A 22,761-nucleotide genomic window follows, 5' to 3' on the forward strand; every position below is an offset into this window, starting at 1 on the left:
ATTTTACAATAAAAAATTCAGTCACCATGCCAACGGCTCAAAAATTAATATTTAGGGCCGGCCCGGTGGCTCAGGTGGTTAGAGCTCCATGCTCCTAACTCCGAAGGCTGCCAGTTCAATTCCCACATGGGCCAGTGGGCTCTCAACTACAAGGTGGCGAGTTCAATTCCTCGAGCCCTGCAAGGGATGGTGGGCTCTGCCCCCTGCAACTAAGATTGAACATGGCATCTTGAGCTGAGCTGCCTTCCAGATGGCTCAGTTGGTTGGAGCGCGGGCTCTCAACCACAAGGTTGCCTGTTTGATTCCTCGACTTCCCCAGGGGATGGTGGGCTGTGCCCCCTGCAACTAGCAACGGCAACTGGACCTGGAGCTGAGCTGTGCCCTCCACAACTAAGACTGAAAGGACAACAACTTGACTTGGAAAAAAGTCCTGGAAGTACACACTGTTCCCCAATAAAGTCCTGTTCCCCTTCCCCAATAAAATCTTTAAAAAAAAAAAAATTAATATTTAGTTAACAGGATAAACTACTGGCAGATACATGCTAATAAGGTGGAAATCATTCTTGAAGTAACACTGAAATAAAAGATGAGACCACAGATTTTGATTTAAAGTCAGCTTAGCAAATGGAGAAAAAATTTTCAACCAGTTCAAATTGGCCAAATTAGCCTTTTCCTCTACCTCTACAGAACTCTTCAGCAAAGGCAGGATAAAGAGATCTTTGAAAAATTTAAAGTCAAAACCTCAAATTTCTATTTTAAAATGGTAAAGAAACTGAGGATTACTGTAGGATTACTGTATTTTAAAACAAAACATTGGAGTTTCTTAGGAAGAATAAAATATCTCAATAGAATATAATTCCAGATGAAGTCATCTAGGAATTTTATGTTCTGTACTTTGGTACTGATAATTACAGTCAAGAGGGCAAGCTCTGAACCTCATCCAAAGTTCTTTTTCCATTCTGTCTTGAATTACATGTAATTGTTTACATGTGTATCTCTTCTACTAGAGTGGATATTTTTTGAGACTAGTGATGACTTCAGTCATATTTATGTCCCCCTAAACAAGTGTCTTGCTTTTAGTTTGCGTTCTCTGTGAGGTTATGAAAGTACTGTGTGAAGCTGCAGTAAAATCGTCCATGGAACATGAGAATCTGCCGAATAAATTCAGTTCAAATTATTCTAGTTAAAAATGACTAAACTACTCACTTAAGACACTCATATCCATCCACGTGTCTGACGTTAGGTTTACTTGGAAGACAGGCTTTCAAGTTAATAAAAGGGGCCCTTAATTAAGGTCATCCTCTCTAATTCAAGAACAAATAAAATTTAATACAAGTTGATCCTCAGGGAAAAAATTTAGAGAATAGTTATTAGCTAAGTATCAAATCTATTTAAAGAAATCTATTCTGAAATATTGTAACCTAAATAAAATACTCTATTTAGATATATAATATTAACATAATGAAACAAAACTAGTACTCAGGAAACTATTTCTTATTCTGTCTCTGATACTTTTATCTAACTGCTTTTAAGGGTAATACCTGTAAGCCTGTCTCTTCAACAATAAAATTAGAAGAGTTGAAACCAATTATTCTTTTTTTTCTAAGAGAAGGTCAGAGAGTAGTTTAAATCCTGATTGTGCCATGTACTAGCTGTGTGATTTTGGACATAGTCTAGCTCTTTACATAAGGACAGTGCCTGGCACATAAAAAGCACTCAATAATTCTTAGCTTCCTTCTTTCTTCTGAAATCCTTTGATTTTGAATATTACCTGAAACTATACAGTTGTTTTCTTCTCTTGGAAAAAATGAATGTCCAAATTTATACCTTACATTTTTCTCTTGTATTTCTAAGCCTTAAAACTTACCAGCTAATCAAATAATTTCAACATAGAAAAGTTGAGAATTCCTATACATACTATTAAAACAATACACTAAAAATACCTCAGAGAAGTGATCCGTGAAAGCAGTCATACAGACTGCTAAAAAAAGTTATTGGACCTTGGCTTCTCAGCTAACTCAGGAATTTAGAGTAGAAGGTGGAAAAGGGCCCCATCCTACCAATTTGCTTCTTGTTTCCCCTCAAATCCATCAGCTGAAACACCTCAAGCTTCAGACCGAGAAAGCACTAGAATTGTTCCCCCCAACCTATTATCCTAAATACAATTTAATGGGCATTACTAGAGTTCCTTAATATACTGTATTCCTTCTGTAGCACACAAGAACTATAGAAGGAAATATATATTCATTTGCAATTATCAAAATAGCATAGTTCCATTTAATCTGCTTTTTACTTGTGATTGAAATGTACATTTTACTAACACTTAATATTCCTTCATTGTTTATGAAGAGCTACTTGTTCTTGAGAATGTTCTTCGTTTATCAACACATTCACAGGAACCAGTGAGAATACTTTATGAGGTCAAGGATAGTTACAAACGACCAATAATGAACTCCAAATATGTGGAACTCATGTCTGCAGAATCTTTCTTTATAGGGGACACAGTATATATGACAGAGTAGGGAAGGTCCTTGTACTAATTTTAATCCTGGCCCTCAGCACTGGGTTCATCACTACCTGTTCACCTACCTTCTACCTTTCTTTAAAATGCAAATAACTAGAAGAGAGCATCAAATTCCTAATGAGACCTTACATACTGATAAGCATCTCAAAAGAGAAAATGGACCTAGAAAGATTTGATCTACTTCACAATTCAGTCCATGGCAAGCCAATTCCAGATATTTAAAATGAGGCTTTTAAAGTTAGTTAAAAAGATTTTGAAAATAAAAATGAACACATTCTGAGAAATTAATTTTGAGTATATAGGTTCCAAAAATAACAGCTAATGACCAATTTATAAAAAGAAGGAAGGTATCACATATGTTTAACTCTATTTCCTTTTCTTAAAGAGCTCCTTTTATCTGTGGTGTAGATTCCTAGGGTGGGAAGGAAAGGGGAAGGGAATTGATACTTGATAACAGGAAAGGAGCCTAAAGCCTAAACTCCTAACAATGATTCCATTGCCATTTTTTCCCTCTGTCATTTCAGTCACAATGCTTAAAACAATGCTTGATCAAATTCAAGATCAAAGGCTTAAAATTTTAAAAAAGTTTACCCAAAGATTGAAAGTCATACCAAATTTTCTCAGATATTGCAGAAAGGCTTGCTTTTCTGGTCCTTATAAAATAACCGAGAAGCCAGGACTGGATTGGATAATTTGATTGACTTCATGAGAATCTCACCCTTGATTAAAAATACTCTTGTATTCTCAAAGCTACTTCACATTTATCCTAATTGTCTGGCAAGAATACTAAGTGCTGTTAAATTGAAACAAACCATTTAAATTTGAAAGACTATTTTAATCACAAGTTAAGAAATCAGTGCTAAGATAAATATTAAGAAAAGTTAAGGGGCCGGCCCAATGGCTCAGGCAATTGGAGCTCCGTGCTCCTAACGCCAAAGGCTGCCAGTTCGATTCCCACACGGGCCAGTGGGTTCTCAACCACAAGGTTGCGGGTTCGACTCCTGGACTCCCGCAAGGGATGGTGGGCTGCGCCCCCTGCAACTAACAATGGCAACTGGACCTGGAGCTGAGCTGCGCCCTCCACAACTACAATTGAAAGGACAACAGCTTGACTGGGAAAAAATCCTGGAAGTACACACTGTTCCCCAATAAAGTCCTGTTCCCCTGCCCCAATAAAATCTTAAAAAAAAAAAAAAAAAGTAAGACCTAAGAATTCCTTACCTGTTGTACAAATTTCTGATCAATGTATCGCTTTGCAATACTAGGCTGGAAATCAGGGCTCTCCAAAAATCTTAAGAAGAATTCATACACCAACTATGAAAGAAAATAAAATGAAAGCTAAGATGATGCTTATAAAATGTTACCCTAAATTATCATGTCATACCAAAAACAACTCCCTTACCAACTTAGGGAGATTTCACATCTAATTTATAAAATGTGATGAGTTGGTAACAGTGTTTTTAAAAAGCTAAATACATATTTACAATTTGGTCTCTTACAATTTGGTAAATTTGGGGATTGATTTATTGCATTGAATTGTTGAAAATGTTAAATTACAAGAACTAGAAAATAAAGACAGTGTCTATAAAATATATAATTAAGATGACTATTTTGTAGTCCATATTCACTGGGAACATGCTCTCTCTCCAGCAGACTACCAAACTACCTCAATTTAATGGCCAGAGTTTGTTAAATACAAGGCCAGAAACCTCCAGACAAGCGTAAGCTGAATTGCAAGGGGCAGTGTATCAATAACAATAAAAATAGAAAAACTTCAAATCTTTATATAAAATTACAGTTGGGAAATAAAAATTAAATCAAAACCAGCATACCTTATCCACACTTGGGAAATAATGAACCGAATTATGTAAGTACAGGGCTCAGGAAGGAATGTCTGTGCACCACCGCAAATACACTAGAAGCCACAGCAGGCCTTCTATTTAAAAAGTGCCAAGCATCTTAAAAGTATTAACAAATGTTCACTTGCTACCACAAATCAGAATTAAAAGTAATAATCCAATTCAGTATCTCTCCATTACACCTACATTTATCTTTCAAGGAGAAAAGCAAATACACACAAGTTTTTTTGGCTTGTTTTGTAACAGCTATGAAAGGCAGGAGGATAGCCCAAAATGTGCCTTAATTTATTAGCTATTAAACAACATATCAATCTGGCACCCTAAAAATAAAAAAGGAGCATTAGATCCCAAAGTAAAAATAGTCATTCAGTAAACACTGAGGGGGCCAGTTAGGCCACATATAGAAGAGACAAAGGAAAAAAGACTGCTAAGCTAAATTTACAGACCTCACAACACACACAAAAAAGCATTACCAGATCTGGGTGCTATCATTCACCACAAAGTAACACATTTTTACTACTATGCATTCAATAATATTCTAAAGCAAACAATTTTGGGATCTGAGTAAATATTCAGAGGAGGCATCTTTGCCCAACTATGCAAAAGGAGTGATGCCTATCTGGTCTAATTATTATCTAACTTTTAATATTAAGTATGAATTAAGGATATAACGGGCCGGCCCAGTGGCTCAGGTGGTTAGAGGGCCGATCTCCTAATGCCAAAGGCCGCTGGCTCAATTCCCATGTGAGCCAGTGGGCTGCGCCCTCTACAGCTAAGATTGTGAACAACAGCTCTCCCTCGAGCTGAGCTGCCATGAGCAGCCGGAGGTTGGCGTGAGCTGCCGTGGGCTACTGTGTTCCGCCACGAGTGGCCGGCAGCCAGCTGCTGTGAGCAGCCGATGAGCAGCTGTGAACGGCAGATCCACGACTGGCGACCGACTGCCTCAGTTGGGGAAGCGCAAGGCTCATAACACCAGCATGGGCCAGGGAGCTGTGTCCTACACAACTAGACTGAGAAACAACCGCTTGAACCAGAGTGGGGGGGGGGGGTAGAAAAAAAGGGGGAGGGGGAAAGAATAGAAGCTGATATTAATTTTTATTTATAAATAATTTTCTAATCAACTATATAATTTGCTTTGGGGTACACACATGTAAAAAGATACAGAAATTATCAGAGTGCTCTGAAGCGTTTACGCACAGTCTCATGGACTGCCATACAGTTTCACTGGCACAACTTGCCCAGTCAGTGCCTGTTTTCATGTCCCAAACGGGGATACTGTCACACTGTGGTAAATAAAAAATGTATGTACTTGGTCTTCATCCCTGGTTATTGGCACAGAGCTCTTAAAACCCCTGGAATTTCAAGCATGGTAAGGGGTGAGAGGAGCATCTTTTGTTATTCATAGTAAGCCCCTTTCAACAATACCTAAGCTTATGCTAATGAAGTGACTCCAGGAGGATGAAAACTGGTTATCATAGGGACCAACCATGTGATTAGAGGGTTGGAACTTTTAGCCTCAGGCCCCCATCCTCCGCTGAAGGCAGAGGAGCTGGAGATTGAGCTCAGTCACAAAGAAAAAGAATGGAAAAGGTATATATCATGCAAATAAACGGATAAACAAAATGGTATAGTCATACAATGGAATCTTATTCAGCCATTAAAAGGAATGAAGTACTGATACATGCTACAATATTGATAAACCTTGAAAATATTATGCTAAGTGAAAGAACCCAGACATAAAAGGCTATATATTATTATATGATTCCATTTATATTAAGTACCCAGAACAGGTAAATCCATAGAGAAAGTAGACTGGTAGTTGTCAGGAGCTGTGGGGATGGGAGAATAGGAAGTGACTGCTAAGGGGGTTTCCATTTGGGTGATGAAAACAGTTCTGGAACTAGACAGTGGTGCGGGTTGCACAGCACTGTAAATGTACTTAATGCCACTCAACAGTACACTTTAAAATGGTTTAAATGGTAAATGTTAAGTGTATTTTATCACAATAAAAAAAGTGAAAAATTATTTTGGGAAAAGAAAATAATATAAACTTATTAAAAGTCAAATACTTTAAATAGACACAGAATAAAAAAGAAAACTAAATATAACCACCCCCCCCAAAAAAAAACCCCAAAAAAACCACTCGGCTCTAAATGAGAACCATGATTTCAGCACAATATCATAAATGTAAAAACTGTCGATACGTAATTATGTTCCATACTTGTATGTGAGGCCACGAGGCCTCAAGCGTGGGTTCATCCTCTTCTGGATCAAAATCGGGATTATCACTTGGAGGAAGAGTACGGAAGATGTTAGCACTGATCTGTAATGAAAAATAAATTTAGATTTATGTTCTCCGTTGTGTAATTGAGTTCAACAACGCAAAATGAAGTATTTTAAAGATAACTTTACTTAAGAAAAAAGTTAAGTTGTGGCTATAAGCTTAGTTCAAAACTTATAAACCTCTTCAAGACATGAAGAAGGCAAGCATTTGGTTTTTTCTCTTTTCTCTATCCCATAACGCTGACTTCTTCAGATGCAAAGCTACTGAAAATTACAGATTACCTCTGGATTCCTCTTCCTTAAATTACAAGTTGTTCTTTACAAGTTTTGCTTTAAAAAAAGGGGAGGGGAGCAGAGGGAGTTTGGGGAGGAAAAGCATACACAGTTCCTAACTCTACCTATCCCTAATTTGATTCATCTTTCCATAGTTCCCCCCATATTCTAACCCCAGCCATTTACTTACCTTACAACCCAAAACAGTTTGGTAAAATATTTCCATTCTTATACATACATACCACACTAAGAAAGGGGAGGGACGGGTAGTACTACTATTACAGACATAGTTTATAATACCCCATGATGATTTAATTTACTGTATTTCATCTACTCGGAGCCTTTTTTTTTTTTTTAATTAGTCTCTGTAAGGAGGATGTGCTTTGAGACTCTTCGTTTTAGATTCAATGACATACAGTATTTATAATTTCATGTTTCACAGTCTCAGTACCAACGTAAATTACATATCCTTTATCTCTAGCAAAGGATAGATTATGGTCCCAACTCACAATTCTTTTACGAATGATGAACAGACTGACAGACCAAATGGTTTAGTAAACATTTAAGGCCATACTATTGAAGGGTTGGTCATTTGAGAGAAACTATTTGAGGAATGGAGGATGAAACAAGGGGTATTTGGTGGTACAAGTAAATTTCCAACTGTTCTTACGAAGTGGCATCTATGGTAGGCCAAATAACTGCTAACAGTCAATTACTATAACCATAAGACTAGAAAATAATAATGTAGAACTCAAAGCCAGTACAGGAGGGCAGAATCAATAGCTTGATAGATATCAATTTCACAAAGAGGGGCAAAAAGTCATAGACAGAACTATATAAAAGTAAATATATCCCACAAGAGGGCATAATTTGCGCCTTTGAGATCATATTAATGTTGGAAGTAAAACAAAAAGTTAATCTTGTAGCCACCAATAAAATTAACTGTATATAACAAATATACTGAAGAGCTTCAAAGAACTAAATGGGTGAGTTGACTTCACTCTTATCTATAAATTGAGTATCCAGAAGTTTAAAAAAAAAAAAAAAAGACGAAATACACACCTTTTTACTTGGGAAAAGAAACTAAATCCCAGAATTTATTAGCATATAGCAAATTACAGAATAATTTGACTCAATAATTTGAGTACTTTCAATATTTAAGTAAACAACTTTATAAAATATCTTTCCCGGGACTTTCAAAATTCCTGTATACAAGCCATTTGAAATCGTAAAGTGGATGGATATATGCTTTTTCTCCCTGAATATTTCTAAATGATAAACACAAAACAAGGAATCTATCAATATTCAATATTTATATTCTGAAACTGTCACTTTTTAGTACCTATAGGAGTTTAAGAAGCCAATTTCAGTTTCATTAATGTTCTCTCTATACCTAATCTTTAAAAATATTTTAAGGCTTTTATTTTCATTTTTCAAAAAACCCATCAACATTTTCAAAGTCCTTTTAATAGGTCTTCTAATACAATGTTATGGGGAAAAAAATCAACTAGTACATTAGGACGAAATTTCACTTTCCTACACATTTTTCTCTTCCCCCAGAACATATATTTGGCATGGGGAAGGAAATGAAGGCAACTACAGGTTATACTTGCTATACCCTTCTATACCCTGGTAACATTTAGGCTTAAATTATGTACTCAGTGACTCTCAAATTATTCTAATTTAATTTTTTGTATTTTGCTAGTATGCACCAACATACAAAAAATCACAAATCCTGAACAGATTTCTACTGTCTGATGGAGAATTAGGTTGAATTATTAAACAGTATCCTAAATAATCTTACTTCAATAAAGTTGGCGGTAATTTATTTTACACATCAGGTACTTCAAACATTAATTTATATTATTTAACTTCTTAAAGGTCCTGAGTTTTGATTAAAATTCAAGTGTTACAGAGTCTACAAATATGAAGATTAAAATGTCCTAAATAAGTGCCTCCCTTACCAACCACTGAAATGTGGAAAGCCCCATAGTTTTTCATTGGTCTTCTCTTCCCCTTTAGATGTTCTCTCTCAGTGAGTATTCAAACCCATGGCATTAATTATCTATCAATCTGTATAATCTTGAGCCTACATGTTCTCCTAAACTCAAGATCTGCACTATCCAATATGGCAGCCACCAGCCACTGTGGCTACTGAATTTCCAAACTATTATAAGCAATGACAGCATCACTGGACTGAATGAATAAGCTTTCAAATGCACTATTTTAAAAAACATTCTTTTGAGTACATTAATTATTGCATTTATTAAAACCAGTCTTGTTAATTCATAATTATACCTCAGATCTTACTTGAATTTATATAAATCTGAGGAACGTAAGTTTGGAGGCTTACCATTTTTACTATATCAGAATACGCTGATTCAACAATTACACCACGATTAGTTGAAACATACTCAACCAGTTCATTCAGTGTTGCTCTTTTAATTTCTTTGCTCTTCAAGTCTGAAACAGAGTCCATGAAATCAAACAGTACACAACACTGCTGCAATTTCTGACAGAAAAGCTCTTGTTGTTCATTTGAAGTGGCATCTATAAATAAAAACAAAGAAAAACTTAGAAATAACCTACTCAGAAGTGACCTTATATGCTTATTAATTTTGTAGAAGCTATTCGCATGCATAAAACTTCTCAAAAATCTAGTGAGAAATTTACCTGTCTAATCCCATCATCCATGCCAGAAACTGGGACTTACACTGGACGCTCCCTCCTCTCTCACTACCCACAATCTGTTTCTTTAACTCGTCTGGAGTCTATCCTTTTCTGATCATTCCCACTGTCATTTTAATGACTCTCGTCATCTCTTATCTAGACTATAGCAATGACATCCTAACTGCCCCTCTTGCCTGGTGCCATAACCACTACAACTCCTAATTTATCCTCTAAACTACCTTAAAAGCTTACATTTTGCTAAAATGAGAATCAATCTGATCATACTCAGTAATTTTCAATGATACTCCAAAAATTATAGAACGAAGCTCAGACTCCTCAGGATTGTATATAAAATGCAGCTGCCTACTGTCAAGAGGCATCTCTTGACACTTTCCAGCAGGCACCTTCACTCTGGTTAATATACTCCTTGCAATTTCCTGAAGATTTCACATTGTTTCCTCTGCCTGAAATGCCCTTTTCCCACATTTATTAAATTTCAGCATAAGATATTCCCCTCTGAGAAGCTTTCTCTACGGCACTGAAGTGACATTGGTTGATTAATCAATCTACTTTTACCCAAACGTATCTTAGGTGCGTATCTCTATTTTAGTATTTATTGTGCTATATGGCAATTATATTTTACATGGGTAACACTCCTAGAAAATGAAACCCCTAAAGATAGGAAACGTGTTCTCTCTCTCTCTCTCTCTCCCCTCTCTCCCCTTCCCACCTCCCATCCCAATCCTGCATCTAGCACAGCATCTAGAACATAATAAGCATTCACTAAATGTTTAGTTTTTACCTTCTACTTATTACAAAAATGTGGGCACATTATAGTGATTTGATTCTAACAAACATATTGAATCCTTTTGTTTCCAACATTCAAAAAATAAAATTGCATTTCTGAACTTTCAAATCTATAAACAAGGACCTTCAATTAGATCATTTAAGTTTGTTGAACTATTGAGATTAAATTTTTAAAAATCATGCATTTCAGTACTGATATTTAGCTTATAATTTACAAAAGTATTCCTCCAATAAAAACTAATACCTACTTTATATAAAGACAGAGGCAGAAATCTTCATAAAAATGATAACCTAACCAAGGATGCCTATGCTTTTTCAATTCTCGGGGGCAGGAAGCTAGTGAAATTACTTTGAAATTATATTCAAGCTGTCCTTAAAATGCTGATTTAAATTAGGTACGGCTAAAAGGCAGCAGGTCAGATATCCTAAAAACACATTTTGATTGGTCACTTTTCCTCAATAATTTGAAAGTTTTTACAATAAAACAAATGTGGATATATTAATATTGTAAATAACGACAAAATTCACATGAATTTTGAAGTAAAAATGTAAAGATTCTAAAAAAATTTGAATTTGCTGCAGCCCATCTGTGGCTGTGCCAATAGAAATGTCTCCTATGGTATCACCACACGTACAAAGAACATGCATAACACTTTCTGATCCAGAATCAATGATGGCTCTCTGCTTCATGAAGGCCGAGGTCTACAATCCTAAAATGGCATCAGAGTCCACGTAATATTAATAGAGTACATGGCATTTTTGATGGTCATTTCGAAAATATTTTTGATTTAGTACCATCTTTAACGAAACTGTTCTGAAATGGGAACATTTTTAGGTATCCTTAACAACAACAACAATAAAACATTACATTTCCGGTGATTTTTAATGCCAAGTAATATGTTAAACAGTTACGTTTACCCCAGAGCTAAAGCTCATTCTATTGGGGGTGAGAATAAAGCACCATCTGGTATACACACTGCGTAGAACCCTACCAGTCATATATTCACTATCCTTGTTCATCCCCAAATGATCATGAGTCATTCTAAGCAGAATCTGCTCGTTCTCTGAGAAGTCAGTTGTATCCTGAATGGTCTTTTTCTTAAATCCTCTAAGGCTTTTCCCCTCTTAAAGTTAAAACAGTGATATGCATTCAATTTCAATTAATAAATGATGTCCACTTAATACTGGTATTTAGTCAATTTCAATTAATGTCTGCTTAATATTGATACTTAGTTTTAAAAACTAGAAGATGGATACCTTCTCCAGAACTATATCCCAGCATTACCTAATGTTTGGGTGGGGTAGGTCACATCTGGATCTTCTAAAACATTAGAAATATTAAGAAAGCACTTAACATTTCAACTCCTCTGGTGCTGAATTAAAATAGAAGTTTCCAATCCTCAATTATTTTTAGGTATCAGGGAATAGAAAAATCTTTTTCTACCTAACCCTTCCTGTAAGTGCATGTTCTATTGAGCAGTCTTGCTGTGCGATGTAATAAATTATAATACTACTGCTAACATTAGTGCTTCCTTCATGCCAAATACAATTCTAAATGTTTCATTTGTGTTCATTTAACTTTCAAAACAATCCTTTGAGGTTAGTTCTGCAAGTTAGAGATGATTTACTGCATTCAAGAGATTAAAGCAGGATGGGAAAGCAAGATTCAAAACAAAATGATAATGCTATCAGGCAATAAACAAATGTAAAAGGTACTGCCATTTACCATATATGCGGACTATTCTCTACATAATCTGGAAGTAAAAAGAATTTGAGAGTGCTTACAAGATTAAATCTAAACAGAACAATTAAAAATAAAATCATAATTAAAAGCAAAGTGGTAAGATATTAAAAGGTATTTGACTACTATATTTTAAGCACTTTCATTGTGCTGTTTCTTGGCAGCTAAGGTCAAACAATTGTGGAAGAATAGACCAGACTGTAAAAGGTTAAATGAGCGAAGAGAGGAAGCTAAGCTACTGTGATCTATCATTGGTTGGCTTACTTCTAGGTTCAAGAAATGCAACATTTTTATAAAGGCCGTTCTAGTAAGAAAAGACGGCGATGATGGTTTTCATCATGAAAAGGTTATGAAACATTTTGTTTGCACTTGTGTTAGTATGTCCCAACACTTAGGCACCTTTCTGAAACATCAGTTACACTGAATTTTCTCATTTGAAAAAAAGAAAAACAGTGACAGTATCTATACTGGCCACTTTATACTTCAGTTTCTCCACTTACAAGAATGCTTGCAAATGAAGTCTGTTATGCTCAGTGTTTCAGCGTGGCAATGTCTCACGTTTAGGCAGTAATGTCACATATTATTGTTTTCACTCGCTATTTTTACTGGGCTAAAGCTGATTATCCACTTGCCATTTTTAATGTGGATAATGTCCATTCTGATTGCTATGGTGATAATTTCTTACACTGAGATTCTCCCTGTAATATGAGCTGATATTTTCTATCAGAATTTCACTTAGAGGTTTAAAAATAAAACTCCTTCTGGAAACACACAAGTTCAAAGGAAAAATTCAGAACACCTTATAGTATTACATCCTACAGTAACTGGTATGGTGGACAGTGTAACTGTTTTGCATTATGCCCAAGTACAACACAGCACTTGTTTGCTCCGTCACCTAGAAATTAATTACCATGAGAGACCCAAAATTTTTGAAGCAGTTTAACCCAGGTCTTCTTGAAATAACATGTTTCTATTTCAACTGGGTATTAATTTCTTCCAAAATGTGTAAATGTATTCAGGAGCAAATAAAGAATGCATATTTAAATCCTAGCGACTGCCATTTAAATGAAGAGGAAAATCCATTCCTACACATAAACCTTTTAGTATATTTTGACCTCCCTAAGTATTTACCTGGGAGCAATTCAGACCACTATTATAGTATTACTATAATGTATCATATTCAACAATTTTACATGCCTTAAGTCTTTATGCTGCCTCAAGGAAACCTGATTACAACTTAAAAATATTATAAAGTAATCTGAAATACCAATTTATATTCATCTCTTAACATCAGAGCTAAGGACTTACTAAAAGTGCTCTTCTAAAAATACTATTAAATTTCCAATATTAACAGCATGAAAAATTACGAAAGATACAAGAAAACTGTAAAATCAAGGCATTACTTAAAAAACAGATGTGCCTTGCCTTGCAAAATACACAGTTTAAATATGACTGGAAGATGAGTTTTTTAAACCTATCTTCCTGTCTTCCATGCTATTATGACTGACATTTGATCCCACTAAAAAATCCTCCCCAGTGTAGAAATCCCTGCAGGGTCTTAGGCAGGAGGAGAACCAAGACAACTCTAGAGAAGGAAGGCATTTCATCTTTGAAGAATTATTACTTTTGAACTCACAAAAGCCCTGCTAGGTCATCCCCACTTATCTCTAGACTCCAGTTTGTTTTTTCAATACCCAACTTGAAGATGTATCTGACTTTCACTTTAAGAAATACTGCTCTGGAGAACTGTTTCTCAAAGTGCACCATTGCTGGGTATACATCGTTTTAGTGGGTCACAACCAGAATTTTAAAAAATATATAAAGCAATGTGTTGCACGTAACAGTATTAGTTCATAAAACTGTATACGAGTACGGAGTTGTAAAGTAAAATGTGTTTCTTACTACAGTTCGCAGTCAAAGAAAGTTTGAAAGCCATTGCTCCACAATATGTACAGTACTTTAAGATCCCACACTACATAGCATGCCCAAGATCACAAAGCAAATCTGCAAAGAAACTGAGATTTAAATCACCTAGAATGCAAGAATAAGTACAAGACTACTGTCTTTGAAATATCAACTGTTCCTTTAATAGCTATATTCTAAATCCTTACCCACAGATTCACAATGCGTATTAGTTAAAAACGTCAAATTTGTTTATCTCCTCCTTTTCACTCTAAAATAAGAGTAAACAAACAAACAAAATATAAACCCACAGTAACAAAGAGAATAGAAGAATGGGCCTTTTGGCAACAGACTTCAACAAATTTCTGGAAAACTCAAAACCCATGAAGAAGTGGTTAAGTGATAAAACCAAAACAGAGCAAGTCACATCTAGAATAAACAGAGGGGGAATTACAGACAAGGTTCCTACAGAACTCCAGATGAGAAAAGCCACAAAACAGAGGATGGGATTAAGACATGAGCGAAAATAGGGGATTATATAAATCTAAGCACTAAACAGTCTTCTACCCCACTCCAAAAGACAGTCAAGCATTCATGCTCCAGGCAAAAAAAAAAAGAAAAAAAGCAAGAAAAAAAGAAGGTTCTTACCTGAAGAAACTGAACAGTCCCTGATTCATACATTCTAGCTTTTACCTAGTTCCCTGCCCAATTACTTGAAGCAAAAGTAGTCAATAAACCCCATCTAACTTCTAACATGGTTTTTTTGTTCACTCATACATATTAATAGGAAATGAAGGTTCACCAGACATTCAAGGAAAGCCTGTAACAAGAAAGAAAACTAAACAAACAGAAAAAAAACATTTCAAACAAAGGGATAATTTAGCATAACACTGTAAAATTTCAGATGCCCAAGAGAAAAGACTAAAAGCTTTCAGATTTAAAAAAAAAAAAAAGTCACTCATGAAAGAACCAGAGGCAGGTATCTATCAGATTTCTTATCAGCAAGATTGATGCCAGAAGATAATGGGGCTGTGCTATGAGAATTCTAATGCCAATCTAGAACTCTGTAACTAGCCAACAACTATCAATAAAGCATTAAGTGTTCAATAAGGGCATTTTCAGACATGTAAATACAGTACTTGGAAAACTTAGCACCCTCACAACCTTACTTAGGAAATTATCTGAAGAGATAATGCAGCAAAAAAGGGGAAAAGAGAAAGGAATGCAATCCAGGAATAGGGAAATCTAGTCAGAAAAGCAATAAAGGCCTAGACAGTACCAAAGCCCCCAGGAGAGTGGTCTCTAGAGGAGGAGGAGCAGGGTATCTTATATGGAGATCTGGAGGGAAAAAACTGAGTATGTTAAAGGTACAAGAAAAGAAAGAGAGACCCAATTAGAACCTCCAGGAAATATTAAACAAAACAGAAAAACAACTATATAAGGAATTCTAATAATATTATGTAGCCTATAGTCACAAAATATAAATCTTGTTCGCTGACTTTCAACTTCTAGAATTTATAACTTACAGGAAACTTAATTTTGGCTATAGAAAATGTTACTAACCTTAAAAATGTAACATAGATGACTAAAGTTTAGGGTGAAAGGAGGAAGGAGAAAGTGGAGGGCACTACTTTTTCAACTTCATTTCCCATTAATCCCCCTTTTTACGTACCATGTTCCCTTTATACTGATACTTAAAGTTCCCTGAATGGTCTGTTTGCACAAGTGCTGGTTGGACCGTACTCTCCCATTATTCTTCTTCATTTTCCTCAGAAGTAAAGACAATGCCCCCATCCAAACACTTACCAATGAGAAAAAACAGGCCAAAGTCTACCAAGACCGTTAAACACCACTATATCTCGTTATGATAGAGAATCAGGACATGTTCGCCTAATACTATTAAATATACACAAAACTTCCCTTGTTCTCAATCCATACTGATCAAGTGTAGTCGTTTTAAAATTTGTCCACAAATTATTTGACATTCCTGTCTTCCAAAGGTACAGTTTATTCTCCTCCTGTGAATGTGCGCTGGACTTAGTGACTTGCTTCTAGGGAACAGAGTATTGCGGAAGCGATGCTATGTCACTTCCAAGTCTAGGTCATAACAGTGAGGCTCCGTGACTTCCAAGGCTGATTCTTCCTGAAAAGATCCAGGGTCACAGAGCCCTCAAGGGTCACAGAATAACAGAATAAACTATTTGAGAAAAATACCTGTGTAATTGAGTACACACAGCCTGATTGATTATACTGATTCATTTGCTATTAGCAAACTTTGTAAGATTTTTTTTAAGTAAATTAGAATCTTTAGGAAAATACTGTAAGGAAGTTTTACATTGTACTCTCTGGTGTCAGCTTATGAAACCTATTTAGGAAGATTGTATCATTAAATTATTAAATCTTTCAGGTGGCCAGTTAGCTCAGTTGGTTAGAGCGCGGTGCTCTTAACAACAAGGTTGTCGTTTCGATCCCGCATGGGCAACTGTGAGCTGTGCCCTCCACAACCAGATTGAAAAAACAAAACAAAAACTACTTGACTTGGAGCTGATGGGTCTTGGAAAAACACACTTAAATAAATAAAAGTTAAAAACAAGCAAACAAGCAAAAAGAAATTTTTAAGTGTCCCAAGACGCATGATGTTCATGATGAATTTTCAACGACTGAGTCTATTCCTCTGCCTCATATACTCAGATACCTGGTTTCTTTTTGTCATACACAATACAAATATAAATTAACCAAACTCGTCACACAGTTGTACATGCTAATTTACTAATTTAGGATGAGAAATTATTCCCCTACGTACTATATTAGAATATCCTAATTATGTGTTCTGAAAGCAGACCTACAAGAGAAGGCAAATCAGAATCTGAATGATGTTTGCTGTATTAATTTTCTATTGCTTAGTAAAAAATTATTCCAAATTTAGTGGCTTAAAACAACAGTAATTATTATCCATCACAGTTTCTTTGGGTCAGATTCAAACAGGGCACAGCAGGAACAACTTATCTCTTCTCCATGATGTCTAAGGCCTCGGCTAGAAAGCGAGGGGATGGAATCTAGTGACGGCTAAATCACTCATGCGTCTGACAGTTGATTCTAGCTTCTGGCTAAAGGACTAGCTGGGGCTAGTGCCAGAACCCCTACATGCGACCTCTCCATGCGGCCTGAGCTTCCTTATAACGTGGTGACTAAGTCCCAGGGGCAAGTAATTTGAGAGTTCTAACAAAAGACAAGCATGACTTTTATGAAGAAAATTATAAAACTTTTATAAAATATATGAAAGATATAAACAACACAGATATACCGTATTCATGGATGAGAAGACTCAATGTCTTCCCCAATGAATCTATATAGGAAATGCAATTTGAACTACAACATGGTGTTTCAATCAAGCAACAGGGTGTTTCGTTGGAACTTGAACAGCTGCTCTTAAAATTCATCTGGAAAAATAAAGAGCCAAGAATATCCAAGATGATTTTTAAGATGATGAGGAAGGGAAGAGTCATCTTACCACAGATGGTAATTAACGCTACATGGTGTTGTGAAGGTATAGACAAAAAGACCAGTGGGGGGAAAAAACAGGCACCTACAAATATGCTAGTGTACATATACAGAATGACATCATATGATAGAGTTGGTATTTAAAAAAAAAAAGTCAGTAGGGCATTTTAAAAATTCAATAAATTATGTTAGGACTACTGGCTATTCATATGAAAAAAATTAGATCCCTCCCTCACACCATTTATGAAAATTAATTCTAAGATAACTAAAACACTAAACGTGAATAGGAAAATTGTAACACATTTAGAGTTTTATAATCAATTCTGGATTGGTGTCCAGAATGTACAAAAGAACATCTACAAATCAATAAGAAAAAGGCAAATAAATCTACAGAAGAAAAGGGCACATGAAACATAAATGACCAATAAGCATATGAAAAAGAAATTCAACCACACTGGTAAGCAGAAAAATGTAAATATGTATAAACTGTATATATGAATTTATGTATAAAATGCCATACATCATGCCATACCCACTGGATAAGGATGACACAAAGTGTGGGCAAGAATTCTGCTAGCCCTCCCACTGTAAACTACCAAAAACTAGACAAAATATATGAAATAACTGTTTTCAGATGTTGGAAAACAGGCAATATGGGACTCTGATCCCCGAGAGAAAGGAAGCAGAGTGAGCCCCAAATCACACTAGCTTTCTGTTAGCACTTTCCAGATTGCAGCACAGGGAGAAGCCTCAAAATAGCAAGCAGCCTTACTGAGCTAAATAGAGTAGAGATCAGGGCTACTGAGGTGCCTGAAATTTACATGAGGAAGTACTAGAGAGAACTATACAGAGAAGGAATTTTCTATTTTTCTATTTACAATGAAGCGATGATATAACTTTTCTCTTTTATTCTATTTTCATAGCAAATTATTTTTGAATGTAAAACCAGACTTGGATTTCTGGCACAAGTACCACAAAACCATGATGTATCGTCCTATTTATAAGATGCTAAATTCTATTTGCTTATATTTTGTATAAGATTTTTGCATCTGTGTTCATAAGGGATATTGGTCTCTAATTGTTTTTTTCTTGTAATGTCCTTGTCAGGGTTTTTCATTAAGATTCAATTAAATAGATAAGGTTTACTCAGATTTTTGTTCCTTCTTGTGTCAGTTTCAGAAAGCTGTTTAAGAGATTTTCTCAGTTCCTCTAAGTTTTCAAATTGATTGGCATGATTATACACCTAAAAGCTATGAATTCCTAGATAAGACTGAAGTACTTATTATTACTACAAAAGGAGCTAAAATTTTAGTCCACAGGGAGATCAGCTTCTAGAAAGACAAGGTAAGGAGCTCCACAGATCTGCTCCTCTGTAAAACTGATGAAAATTATTTTTTTATATTTTTAAGTTTTTATTGGGGAATACTGGGGAATAGTGTATTTTTCTAGGACCCATCAGCTCCAAGTCAAGTCGTTGTTTTCAATCTAGCTGTGGAGGGCGCAACTCACTGGCCAATGTGGGAATCGAACCGGTGACCTTGGTGTTATGAGCACTGCACTCTAACCACTGAGCAAACCGGCCGCCCGAAAATTTTTAAAACAATAATTTAAAGCCTTTGGAAATGGTCCTAAGGCAAATAGGAAATGAGGAACCATCCAAGAATATGTGGACCAAAAAAACGGGGTTCTATGGAAAGTAACCTCAGAGTGATCTGATCATAAATTCCTAAATGGCCAGGTCATGGTGGGTAATCACGCCCCAGGCACCTAACTTTTTAGTGGAAGGTTTATCTTTGCCTTAAGCAAGCCCTGTCCATTATCTCTGTGCATCTAGGTTAACACACCTTTGAAATAACCACTTTCAAGAGATTGTTAACTATCCTGTGATCCAATCCTTGCCTTCTCCCACCTCCGTGCAATCTTCTTTATGTCCCCCCTTACTTTCAAATGCATAAAAGAAGCTGGCAGCAAAACAGTTGCTCTTGGGAGCATTTGAGATCTTACTTCCTGGCATATGTCATCAGTTTGGCTCAAATAAACTCTTCCAAAAATTCTCTACAGGTTTGGATGTTTCTTACGTCAACATGTCCATAAAAAACACAGATTCCATATACATTAACAAAATTAAAAACTCACTAGAAGAACTCACAGTAGTTGTGAACTGGCAGAATTAGGGAACTTTGGAGACAGACTGATACAGATTATGAAATCTGAAGAACAGAGAGGAAAAAAAGATGAAGAAAAATGAACAGGGCTTCAGAGATTGGTGGGACACCATAAACTATTATACCAAATACACGCGATGGGAGTACCATAAGGAGAAGACAGAAAGGAGCAGAAAAAATATTTGAAGAAATAATGACTAAAAACTTCCGAAATGTATTGAATAAGCCTAACCTACATATCCAGGAAGCTCAACAAACTCCAAGACGGAAAAATGCAATGAGATACAAACAGCCACATCATAGTGAAAATGCTGAAGGTCAAATTACAAGAGAAAAATCTTGAAAGCAGCAAGAGAAAAGTAACAAGTCACTTACAAATGATAAGATTAACAGTTGCCCTCTCAGCATAAACAATAAAGTCCAGAAAACAGAATAACATATTCAAACTGCTCAAAGAAAAAAAACTACCAACCAAAAGTCCTTTATCCAGCAACGCTACCTTTCAAAAATGAAGGTAAAGACAAAAATGAAGATAAACAAAAACTGAGAGAATTTATTGCAAGCCAGCCTGCCTTATAAGAAACACTAAAGGAATTCCTTCAGGCTGAAAGCAAGTGACCTCAGAGCATAATTCAAATCCACACACAAAGAAACCAAGAGCACCAGTAAAAGTAATTATATAATTCTAAAAGACAGTATAAGGGCATTATTTTTCTTTCTTCTCTCAAGTGATTAAAAAAAAATTGTATAAAGTAATATTTATATAAGTAGTGTTGGGTCATTACCATATAGAAATGTAACATATTTGTAATATACTTGCCAATAACAACACAGAGGAGGTGGGTGGGAGCAAAGCTGTACTGGGGTAAGGAAGTAACTAACTACTGGTGGTTGAGTAATAATTATAACAATGTATTGTTGAGTTTGTAACATTAATAAATGTAACTGTGTAACAATACCACAAAAAAAGGGGAAAAGGAAATAGAGGAATATAGGAGTAATGTTTCTGTATCGCTCTAGAACTAAGCTAGTATAAATCTGAGGTTGTTCTAGTAAGTTAATAAGTATATGGTAAGCCCAAGAACAACCATGAAAAACAAACACAAAAAGATGTAAAAAACAAACAAACATTAAACCAACTTAATGTTGCATTAGAAAATATTCACTTAATAGTAAAGAAAGCAGTAAAGGAAGGATACAGAACAAAAAAAGACATGAGACACATAGAAAACAAAAAGTAAAATGGCAGACATAAATTCAACTATATCAACAAAAATATAAATATGAATGGATTAAACAATCCAATTGAAAGGCAGTGATTGTCAGACTGGATAAAAAAAAATGACCTAACTAATGCTATCTCCAAAAGATAAAGTTTACATTCAAAGTTACAAATAGAATGAAAGTAAAAGGCTGTAAAGTGATATATCATGGTAACAATCACAAGAAAACTGATGTCACTATATTAATATCAGATAAACAGATTTTAAAGCAAAAATATTATTAGAGATAAAGGAGGTCATTTTATAACAATAAAAGGATAGATTCATCAGGAAGATGTAACAATTATAAAGATATGTGCACTTACTAACACAGTCCAAAATACATGAAGCAAAAACTAACAGAAATGAAGACAGAAATAGACAATTCAACAATAATAGTTGGAGATGGCAATGTATCACTTTCAGTAATGGATAGAACTAGGCAACAGAAGACTTAACACTAGGAACCGACTAGACTTAACAGACTTCTACAGAACACTAAAATTGATATTTACTGTAGAACACTCCATCCAACGACAACAGAACATATATTCTCAAGTGCATATGGAACATTCTCCAGGACAGAGCATATGCCAGCTCATAAAACAAACCTCAAAAAATTTAAAAACACAGAAATAATGCAAAGTATGTTCTCGAATTATAAATCAATAACAATAAATTTGGGAAACTCATAAAAATGTGGGAATTAACTAACACACTCCTAAATAACTAATGGATCAGAGAAATCAAAAGGAAAATCAGAAAATACTTTGAGACAAATGAAGAAACAACATACCAAAACATAAGGGATGTAACTAAGGCAGTATTTAGAGGGAAATTTATAGTTGTAAATGTCCATAGAAGAAAATATTAAAGATCTCAAATCAACCTAACCCTTGCAAGTTCAAGTGAATCAGAATAGCCAAAATAATCTTCAAAAAGAAATACAAAGTAAGAAGACTCAATCTTTCCCATTTCAAAATGTACTGCAGTAATCAAGACAGGGTGGTACTGATAACAGACATATAGATCAACGGGGAGTCCAGAAATAAAACTATGTGCCAAGTGATTTTCAACAAGGGTACCAAGACCATTTAATCAGGAAAGCAAAGTCTTTTCAATAAATGGTGCTGGGACAATTGAATAGCCACACGCAAAAGAATGAATTTGAACCCTACATCACATCCCATACAAAAATTAACTCAAAATGTGTCTAAGACCCTAAATGTAAGGTCTAAACTACAAAATTCTTAAGAAGATATAAATCTTCATGACCTCAGATTTGGGAAAGGATTCTTAGATATTGCACCAAAAGCATGAGCTACAAAAAAAAAGAAAAGAAAATTTGGACTTTTTACCAAAATTAAAAACAGTTTAGCCTCACAGGACATCATTAAGAAAGTGAAAAGACAAAAGAACTTACATTAAGGATATATAGAATTCTTACAAATCAATGATAAAAAAGACAAAACAATTAAAAAATGGACAAAGGATCTGAAGAGCCATTTCTCCAAGAAAGATAAACAAATGGCCAATATGCACAGTAAAAGATGCTTGACATCGTTAGTCATTAAAGAAATACAAATCATAACCATAAAAAGATGCCACTTCATATTCATTAGGATGGCTATAATAAAAACGTCAGAATAATTAGTACTGATGATGATGTGAAGAGATCAGAACCCTCATAAACTGGTGGTGGGAATGTAAAATCAATGATGTGACCACGGTGGAAAACAGTATGGCAGTTCCTCAAGCGATTAAATACAGGATT

The 22,761-nt window shown here is 35.3% G+C and overlaps 1 protein-coding gene across 1 annotated transcript in view; it reads right to left on the reverse strand.

The window, feature by feature from the left end:
* Window positions 1-22,761, reverse strand: part of PPP2R5A (protein phosphatase 2 regulatory subunit B'alpha) — a 57,276-nt gene that overhangs the window by 20,537 nt on the left and 13,978 nt on the right. Inside the window, exons 2-4 of the mRNA XM_019738049.3 lie at window positions 9,293-9,489; window positions 6,605-6,706; window positions 3,746-3,838 (exon numbers count right to left, since the gene is read on the reverse strand). Of these exons, the coding sequence (XP_019593608.1) occupies window positions 3,746-3,838; window positions 6,605-6,706; window positions 9,293-9,489 (392 nt within the window). The remainder of the gene's footprint in view (window positions 1-3,745; window positions 3,839-6,604; window positions 6,707-9,292; window positions 9,490-22,761) is intronic.

Source organism: Rhinolophus sinicus, chromosome 11, assembly GCF_057876585.1.
Source record: "Rhinolophus sinicus isolate RSI-liver-muscle chromosome 11, RSI-T2T, whole genome shotgun sequence".
Lineage (NCBI taxonomy): Eukaryota > Metazoa > Chordata > Mammalia > Chiroptera > Rhinolophidae > Rhinolophus > Rhinolophus sinicus.